Genomic DNA, 10,384 nt, shown 5'->3' on the forward strand with positions numbered 1-10,384 from the left:
AAAGCAAGCGTCATCCATACGTTTTCTTTGCTCGACAAACATCAGGAAAAAGTTAAACAAACAAAAAAACCAACTTTTTTTTGTAAATATTTTTCTGTGCAGCATGAACTCCCATCAACCATCCAAATAATCAGACTGTGCTTTCATGTCACGTTGGTCTTTGTGAGACGATGTTTACGCAAAGTAGTAGTTAAAAAAAATGGATCAACGTAAAACATGGAACGTCAGACTTCGTTTGTAGCTGAAGATTTCCATCAATGATTTCATTAGATTTTTTTTCAGCCTCCGTCAAACACGTCGTTACATTTCTAGGTCTGAATTTCTAGGCACATGAAGGAGACTTTATCCAAAGATTAAAACTGAAGACAACTTTCAGATTCTTGACCTGTTGGACAGAAATATGGAAGGACAGTTTGACAGGAAGTCAGTCTCACCTTCACGACACAGACCTAAAAAACCATGTTTCTGTATTTGTGCCCTTTTTGCTGTAATTGACTGAAACCAGCAGTGATTTTTTTATTGTTCTGGTTTCCTTCTTAACACACCACAGCTCTGCCAGTCATGAGAGTTGAACCAGCAACCTTCAACTGTGATGGTGTAACCTGACATAGACTTTCTAAGAAAAGGAAGCAGCAGCATTTTTGTTGTTGTTTATTTGTGCACATTGTCATTTCTTTTATTTTTAACTTAAACAATACCAGTATGGTGTGAAAAGGAAAACTCTAGCTCCCTTCTACACCCCCGACCCCCCCGACCTTAAATCATTTTTGAAGGTTTGAGAGGTTCTGATCATATTAAAGGAAACAAAACTCAACATTGACAAAAATGTAAGGATAAACTCGTCAAAGTTGTTGGAGACACGGAGACGTCTCTGATCGTGATTTATTGTTTACAATGAGAAACATTTCTGGAACAACAGAAACATCTGTCCTGGAACTTTTTGACTTTGTTCACCAACTCTCAGACTTTGGAGACTGTAGGACTGACTAAAAACAGCATACTGTCGTTGTCGTCATAACAACCAGATTAAATAATGGCACAGAAGAGAGGGTTGTTACTGGAGTGTCCTGGACATGGAAGCAGGATTTGTTGAAGGTCGTTTGTCTGGGTTTTGTTTTTCCTAGTACGATGTATGTAGAGTATAACGCCACCTGTCTGTCAGCCACCAAACCCCCCAAATAGTCCCTCTCTCTCCTCTTCCTCTTCCTCTTCCTCTCCTCCACCTGAGGCTGTGTTCACTGATGGAGTGCGACAAACCGGGCGTCGCTGTAAATACATCCCGTCTGATTGTGTGTTTGTGTTGTTGTTATTCCGTGGACGTGACCTTCCTGTCAATGACGGGAATATTAATGAAATGTGTCGACGCCAGCAGGCGGTGACAGCAGCTCCTCTTCTCCTCTCCCAGGTTGTTGTTGTGGTTGTTGTTGTTTTTTCATTTGAAATATAAATAAGACGAAAACCCTGATAGAAGTCGGGGGGAACTAAGGAGGAAAAACACACATCCTCCGCACAAAGGAGACGTTTGAACTCTCCTGTAGGTGGAGCCGTCTCCCACATCTTCACAGACGAACCCTGACTTTTTCATCTATTATTTTAACTCTGTGAACTCCTGTCTTTGATCCCGGCTGCTGCTCTTTAGTCTTTGCTCTGCCTCCGCGGCCTCTCCGTGTATTTGTACTCTGTGGAGTATAGTAGGTGCAGTTCATCACGGTGTACTACTGTAATGTGTATTTGTGTGTATACATTGTTGTTAGAACTGCTGCCTGTTCTACGTTGTTGTTGTTGCTGTTGGTAGTCGTTAAATATGAACCTATGTATATGTAAATATATATGTGTGAATATATGTATTTGAGATTTAGGTGAAATACAGGCTTTTGTGAAGGCCATCCACCCATCCATCTATCATCCATCTATCATCCAACCCCCTAGCCATCCACCCACCCATCCACCCATCCATCATCCAACCCTCTAGCCATCGATCCACACATCCATCTATCATCCAACCCTCTAGCCATCCAACCTCTACCATTCATCCATCTACCATCCATCCATCTATCATCCAACCCCCTAGCCATCCACCCACCCATCCATCTATCATCCAACCTCTACCATCCATCCACCCACCCATCCACCCATCCATCATCCAACCCTCTAGCCATCGATCCACACATCCATCTATCATCCAACCCTCTAGCCATCCAACCTCTACTATCCATCCATCTATCTATCATCCATCCATCTATCTATCATCCATCCCTCTAGCCATCCAACCTCTACTATCCATCCATCTATCTATCATCCATCCATCATCCAACCCTCTAGCCATCGATCCACACATCCATCTATCATCCAACCCTCTAGCCATCCAACCTCTACCATTCATCCATCTACCATCCATCCATCTCCCATCCATCCATCATTTTGTCATTAACATTATTTTGGCCTTTTCTTTATTTTTTTACCAGTTATTTTTCACATAATCTTTACATTTTTTTGTGTTTTGTCAAAACTGACTTCTTCTAATATTCAGCGTCTTAGTTTTATGTAATTGAAATATACTGTACTTTTACATTCAAAATCGTATTTTAAACTTTAAATGTGAGAAAAATTACATTTACTATTTGTTGGCTTTAATCATTTATTCAAGTTGGTGGGTTAAAGTGACCAGTGGCTGTGGCGGGAGGGGGGGGGGTAGGGGGTGGGGGGGTGGGGGGGGGGGGGGGGCGGGTCGGGGGGGCAGAGATGGGTCGGGGGCAGCCGGGCTGGGTGTATGAAGGTAGACATGCACGGTGGAAGAGGGACAACGGCAATCTCAGTGGTCGCCCCCTACTGGATATGCAGAGTCAGACCGTTCTCTCAGGCTTCCTGGCGCTCGTTAACTCTGTCTCACACACACACACAGAGAGAGACAATCGTGTCCTTGTCCAGACAGTGGTGTTTCATCACTCTCTCATCCAGAGACAGGAGTAAACATGGCACCGATCGTAAACATAAATACTTTTAAATTAAAAAAACAAAAAACAAAGTCGTTCCAGTGATTCTACAGGTACAGGAGTGGTTGGAAGAAAAAGAAAAGGTGTGTGTGTGTGTGTCTTCCTGTACATGTTGTAAAATAAATTAAACATGTGGATCAGTTTTCACTGTTTGTGTTCAAACATCTTCTCAAAGAGGAACTATTACAGTGACTTTAGAGATTTTTAATTTTGAAAAGCTAGTTTTTTTTAGCTTCATGCTAATGGGCCACAACATAAACTATTGAGTTTGAATTTGAGACCTAAAATATCTGACGTGTAGAAACTGACTTTACTTCTGTATCTCCATCCAGACCTGTACTCCAAGGTAGTGATGTCACGATGACACTGATGACGTGGGATGTAAGAAAATGTGCTTTTTTTTTTTTATTCTCTAATTGAAGATCACAATCATTTCAGGTATTTTTGCATAGTTTTTTTTTTTTACAAATAAAAAGGATCATTGTATTTGGTCAGAATATCGTTACATCCCTGCTGATGTCACGTCATTTAAATTTGCTGAACTTTGTCAGGTGATAAACTTCAAATCCCTGGGTTGTGTGTGTTGGTGTGTGTGTGTGTGTTTGTGTGTGTTGGTGTGTGTGTGTTGTTTACCACTCCTGTTCTGGAACAGTTTTGTGTTAATTATGTTCATATTTTCCTCTCCAATTTCAGAATAAATAAATACGTCTCGGATGAGTCACAGGCACACACACACACACACACACACACACACACACACACACAGATAATGTTCAAATCCCTCATTAGAATGTGGGACGTCTAAAAATGTTCCATTCCAACATAATGTAAATAAATAACAATAAATAGGAATTGTTCCAGTGAAGACACAAAAATGCACGGGAGTATCAAACCCCGTGTACACACACACACACACTTACTCACACACACACACACTCCTAAATGCAGCGCTCCAAGGCACAGGGACCGTGGTGGGTGGGGGCTACTCAGTCTTTTCTGTTTTTCCGTCTTTGCTCTGGGGCTCGGCTGTTTTCCGGAGCTGCGTCTTTTCTGAGTTGCTGTTGATCTGTTGATCGGTGGGGCCGCTGGTTTTCCCGCTGGTGTTCTTGTCCAGGTAGTTGAGCATCTCACTCAGGACCGTCTGGAAGGTGCTGAGAGCCGCGCAGACTGCCGGCGTGCCGAACCCATGAGTGATCAGACTGTCAGGAGAGAGGAGGGAACAGGAGAATGAGACACGGAGACGACTGGTTCATTCAGGTGTAAAAAAAAAAACACGTTTTCTTTTCTATCCTTCTCCTAAAATTGTTTTAATTTTTAGGTCACAGTATTTTCAGAAAAGACTTTCTTGGCCTTAACAAACACTACTTTTGAATAAAAAAATCTTTAGTTTTACTGGTCAAGGCACTTAGTTAAAAATGGGGAAAGGAAAGAAAAGAAAGCAGCAATTTGAAGAGGTTTCCTAGAATTAAATTGTCTTAAAAAAAAAAACTCTAATATATTGTTGTGCATGTTGTGTTCAGTGTTAAGATTTAAGTTGCCAAAGGTTTATGAACATCAAAGTGTGAAGAAGAAGAAGAAAAAAAACAGCATATCTGTGGTTAAATGACCAACATTTCCCCTGCTGGACATCTGATAAAACTGCACATTCAGTTATACTAGAGTGTGACGTCATAGATGTGACATTTCTATCAACTCGTCTTCTTCTTCTTCTTCTGTTGTCGGTGCCAAACAACAAACTGCACAGCTGCAACTTTCCCAAAATGGCAGAGAGGTCAGAGCCAAAACAGGGAATAGAAACTCTGGGAGGAAAACTGTCCCTGCTCCACGCTATGGTTTTAAATGACAGAGAGAGAGGGAGGGGGAGAGAGAGAGAGAGAGAGAGAGGGTGGAATCACTGCACATTAGTCCTCACCTGAAGTGTGTGAGGTGTCTCTGGATGTCCAGGTCCAGGATGGGGGTCGGTCTGGATGAGCCCAGAGGAGAACGATCTTGGCTCAGTAAGTCCTGGAACTCCTTGCAGATTTGCCTGAGAGACAGATGGAGGGAGGGAGGGAGGGAGGGAGGGAGGGAGGTAAGAAGGGAGAGAGGGGGGAGAGTGAGGGTTTACCATCTGTCTCCAACACAATTGTGACTATTTTTCTGTTTTTGTCGCCCATCCTCTCATTATTTTGGAGGAAGCTTAAGTGGAAGAAAACTTTTCCTCTCATTATTTTGGAGGAAGCTTAAGTTGAAGAAAAAAAAAAACTTTTTTTGGAGGAAGCTTAAGTGGAAGAAAAAAAAACTTTTTAAAAAAAAAATGTATCCAGGTTTAGTTGGAATGTGGTTCTCAAACTATGGTGTGCACATTACTTGTGATTCAAGGGCTCCCTCTAGTGGTGCTTGGGTGAATCTGACCAGAGCTTGCAGGTTGAGCAGTGAGGAGTTCTAGAAAACCTCCAGCCTTGTCTTCTCTGCACCTGTCTGTGTATGTTCATGAATAAACTGTAAAAAATATTTATTTTATAAGCAGTAGAAAGAAGGTGCGCAGTAGAAAGCAGGTGCTTCCGTTTTTGTTTTGTTTTTTTTACATTTTGCAGCTTGTTTGTAAAATAATAACTTTCAGTGAGCTGACCGTGGTGCTGATTTCACATCCGCTGCTTTAGCCTTGTTTCCCGAACTCCATGAATTAACCAGTGTTTGGTTATCGGAGCAGAGTCGAACCAGAACGTAGAGTGACTACCGTGAAATATTTTATTGTATTTGTACAATACAGCAGTAGTAAACAGAAAACTACTGCACATAATACTAGAAATACTGCAATCTTAAATATATATATTTTTTCCCCCCTTCATATACGTCCGTCCCCTGGTGGCCTATACTGCATTAACAGTGATGGAACACTGAACATCTCATCTTCTGACTGTTGTGATTGACCGCAGCTCTAACCTCTTTGTGCCGACGCCAACATCTGTGTATGCTTCCTGTCGTAATGTATATTTTTATTGATTTTTTTTTTTCTTTTTTTGAGGATATGAGTGATGAAATGAAGCTGCTCCAGGGGCCTGAGTCCAACCCTGGGGGGATGTTGACTCTCCGTGTGTGGGCTGACAGTTACTGCTGTCCATTTAACCCAGGTTTTCATTCACTGCTCATTTTGTGAGCGCTCTGTGGTGTTTGCTGGTGTTTGCCTCCTTACTTGGTTGCCAGAACCATCTTCTTGCGCGCGCTGGTCTCTTTCGGTTCGCTGTGCTGCCTCGCCAAGTGCTCGCCCACCGCCTTGCTGGGAAACTCTGTCTCACAGGTGTAGCCAAAGTCCCTTGCCAGGTGCAGCGCCTCACCTGAGCACAAGCACAGTGGAAAAAAAACAGGAATGAAACAAAAACACCAGGAAAAACAAAATCTAAAAGTTGTTCCCAAAGACAGGCAGAAGAGAGAAAGTCTGAGAGTGTGAGGCTGAAACTTCTTACCTTCCACCAGAGAGGTGAGCAGCGTGACGTTGGCAGCTTTCCTCCGGCCGGCCGGCAGGTTGAGGCCCAATCGGTCTAGTTTCTCACGAAGACACCGACCTCCGTTCTTAGACTTTGCTCTGGAAGAAAAATGAAATCTGTGAATCTTTTCTGCTCGTTCTTTGTGGAACCATCTGGATTCTTTACGCTCAGAAGAAAGAACAGCAGAAGTGTTTTAATCTGTCAAAGCAATGACTCTACTGTAGGCACCATACCTCAAAGAGAACATGTCAGCTCATCAGTACTGAAATATGCATACTTCATACACAGTACTGTATAGTCACATGGTTCCCATGGGTTTTTTTTTATTCTTTTGAACCACAGTTTTAGGTTTGAGGTTTCTATTTTGGAAAGAAAAATAGTTCCTCTGTTCCATGAAATACTTTAACTTTCACAGTGTTTGTCTTTGCACAGCTATTAATGCATATTTATTGTTTATTTTTTCCATAGCATTTTTAGTTTCACATGTTGTCTTTAAATGTCCTTTATTTCCATTGACAAAGTCATTTTCTGCACAATTCATATTCAGTTCTTTTTCTGTTTTTGTTGTAGCTGTGTCTAAACTTGGAAGAAAAGGAAACAAAAATGTTGAAAAAAAATAAGATTATTAAGACGATTGTCACTGTTTCTGTTTCCTTTCTTTTTCTTTGTTGCTGCTTCATCTTGTAGGACCGGCCATTTTCTCTCTGCCCTCTCTTTCTCTTCCTCCCTTTCCTCCCCACATTTCCCCCCCACTTCATCAATAATACAGCTCTGGCAACTCTTGTTTTCCTCTGCTTCCCTCTGATGCTGCCACGCTTTGGCCCGGCCTCGCCCCCCTCCAGCTTTCTGGGCACGGCAGCGAGTGCAGACCTGGCCCCGTTTTTTTTTTGTTTTTTTTTGCCCCTAAGTGGACTCAGTTTCAGCCTCCTCTGTCTCCTTCAACGGCTAAGACTCAGATGGTTTTCTAGAAGAAGTGAACCAAATAGATTTAAATATGAAAAGTAAAGTTGTCGTCAGTTTTGAAATCTTGGTGGAGACTGATAGTGTTAATATATATATTCATCATCAGAATTCAAAATAACCTTTAAACATTTTTGTTCTGCCTTTGTCTGTGTTGACAGATAAGATGCCGACCAATGAGAGGTGGCGTGATCATTTGGATCATAATAAAGGTCAACAGCTGTAATCCTGGTTCTTTCCCTGCTTCACCACTGCTAAAGATTTCACGGGGAGCCGTCGTCAACGTCGCTGACGTCGTGTGAAAGGTAAGAACACCTGACAGAAGTCATCCAGTTCATCACAGCAACACAAAAACAACAGCACTCACACCTACAGTCAACATAGATGTGTCGTCTTTAGAACCACGAATATATATATCAATTCTCGCAGTTGTCTTTATACATGTTCCTGGGTGTGTGTGCGTTCCTACCTGCGTAATATTCCGCCCAGTAAAGAAGCGTTGAGGCACTCTGGAGGAGACAGTCTTCTTTTCACCTCGGCGATAGTCACTTTGTACTTGGAGGTGGAGCTGAGCAGCGATAGACGGCCCGGTACTGAGCAGAACAGATCGGTGGGGTTCACCACACACGTTCCCCCTGTGCAACACACAGCAGCAACAACAGCAACATAAACACTGACATCTGTTACAGCACAGTCGAACAGCTGGAATCCTGAGGTGTCCAGTCAAGTCGGTGTTTCTCACAACTCCAAGTCAGAGGTTTTTCTATTTTCTTTTACACCTTTCATACACTGTATAACAGGTCAGGGATGGAGGGCCATAGATTGAGCACCAATCTGTTCTCACAGATTCACGCTGTGTTTAATTAAAGTGACATTAATTAAGCGACGGCGTCAGTGTTACTTCTCGCGGCGTAGACAGTTTATTTGACCTTTTTTGAGCCGTTAAATCATAAAACATCTTTAGTTTTGTCAGTGTAAATGTTTGAAAGCGAATCAAGCCCCAGACTCCGTCAACCTCCAAGTTAATTACTTTCAAACTTAAAATATTACACGCGTATTGATCGCTGTCAAAATCAGACAAGTGCAGATGAAAACTTGAGTTTCAGCTTCTAATGAACTGAATGTTTTATGTAGTGGTTACCTCACATGAACGTTTACATGAATTACAAACACATTTGCTTTTACTCGGAGCGATGACAAAGACTGTGTTTCTCATTTTAATCTTAAATAAAACATTTTAATTAAATATTTTAAGAGAAAAAACGTTTCCTGTAACAAGTCGACAAATAGACGTATCTGGTTATTTTCACTGCTTTGTCTTCCAGGAATAGAAGAAGTATAAAAAAACACTGTCTTCCATGAATAGAAGAAGTATAAAAAAAAAACAAACCCTAATTTATCGTAGTACATGTACATGCTGATATTTGCCCTCCTTACAACAGCACCATCACACCACAGCTCTGCCCAGGCCTCTGAGTACATCCCTGATACTTTAGCCGCTAGGCTATTGGCTGCTTCATTTGTACTGAATTCTGTCTCTGGGACAAGTACGTATTGGCATACTTTTCCATGCAGGCATTCCCTGGATCTTATTTTAAGAAATACTCACATGGAGGTGTGATACCAGGTCACAAAAACTCTCTTCTGTCTAATTTAGAGAAGCGTTAATGTAAAAGATAATGCATTGCTGCGAGGCTTCTCCCACATTTAGTTCTGTACCAGGTCATCACCGGACACTTCAGTGGCTGTTTTATCTTAAAATCCCCAGCATCCTCAGCAGTGGACGTGTGCGTTCTGAAAATTAACATCGATCGTTTTTTTTTTTCCTGCTTACAGCATTCGTGGCCTTTACGCAGACTTCACTGTGAAGCTGTGAACAAAACTATATGTTTAACTATTTTAACCCGGAGCCATAAATAATTGTGATGTTTTTTCCAAACTTAGCCTAAAAACAAACATGATCAAGGATCTTTAATCCTCGTTGCCAGGATCAATGTTTTCCTCCAGCCTCCTCTTCCCTACTTAAATATTACATTGAGTGTTTTCTTAACTATGCACATATATTGATGTTTCTGTTTCAGCTCAATATTAGTCTGTATGTAAACGCTGTCTGCTCGAACCCCGGGAGGGGAAAAAAAACAAAACATGAAACCTTCTTTTTAATCACCTTCCACCAACTTGATTTCATTGTGTATTTGAATGTGTGAATTAGTGATTGTGGCTGCGATAGTGAAGGCTCTCACACATTATTAATCACATCTGAATCAGTCCTGCTCTGGTCCTCCTGGAGAATATTGACTGCTGTGAGTATATAGGCCTATTATTATTAAACTTTGACTGGAATCTACGTCTCCAGCAGCCGAAACACAAGGTTTTCTGTCTGATGTACTGTAGGCTATATTCTATTATTCATCTGCTTCATTATCAAATCCAACAGCGGGGCGTGTCGCTGTGCTGTGAAGCCCTGCTGGAGAGGATTTTTTATGGAGGAAAGGAGGTAAAAAAAAAAAAAAAAGAGAGGGAGATTCTGGCATTTAGGCCAAAGAGAACAACGCTGCAGGCTGAGCTAGCTGTGTGCTAATTGTTTCATCCAACTAGGCTAACGCCTGTGTGGAGCTGATCAGGCATTGAGGAAAAAACACACACATTCTGGATAAACTGTGTTGATTTGTATGACTAGCTTAAAAAAAAGCTGCAAAACCAAATAAATCCCAGTTGTAACAATTATTTTTGGTAAGTCATCAAAAAATAATGGCTACATCGTTGATCACTTTGTAGGATTTTTGCTTTTTAATGGTGGTTTTACGTCATCCTCTTTTGTACTTCAGCACCTGGACAGCTCCTTTACTAGCATTTTGATTGTGTGAAACTAAAGTGATGTACGTCATGATGCTCGAGTCACTTTCATTCACTGCTGGACAAACAACTGATTTGTTTAGACCTCAGTGGAACAGCAGGAGGCAG

At 41.7% G+C, this 10,384-nt stretch overlaps 1 protein-coding gene across 1 annotated transcript in view; it reads right to left on the reverse strand.

Moving 5' to 3' along the window:
- Positions 1-3,280: 3,280 nt before the first annotated feature.
- tfap2d (transcription factor AP-2 delta (activating enhancer binding protein 2 delta)) overlaps positions 3,281-10,384 on the reverse strand; it is a 7,315-nt gene continuing 211 nt past the window's right edge. The window contains exons 2-6 of the mRNA XM_017033445.2: positions 7,890-8,130; positions 6,440-6,558; positions 6,169-6,310; positions 4,906-5,019; positions 3,281-4,192 (exon numbers count right to left, since the gene is read on the reverse strand). Of these exons, the coding sequence (XP_016888934.1) occupies positions 3,976-4,192; positions 4,906-5,019; positions 6,169-6,310; positions 6,440-6,558; positions 7,890-8,130 (833 nt within the window). The 3' untranslated portion in view covers positions 3,281-3,975. The remainder of the gene's footprint in view (positions 4,193-4,905; positions 5,020-6,168; positions 6,311-6,439; positions 6,559-7,889; positions 8,131-10,384) is intronic.

Source organism: Cynoglossus semilaevis, chromosome 7 (genome assembly GCF_000523025.1).
Source record: "Cynoglossus semilaevis isolate Cse_v1.0 chromosome 7, Cse_v1.0, whole genome shotgun sequence".
Lineage (NCBI taxonomy): Eukaryota > Metazoa > Chordata > Actinopteri > Pleuronectiformes > Cynoglossidae > Cynoglossus > Cynoglossus semilaevis.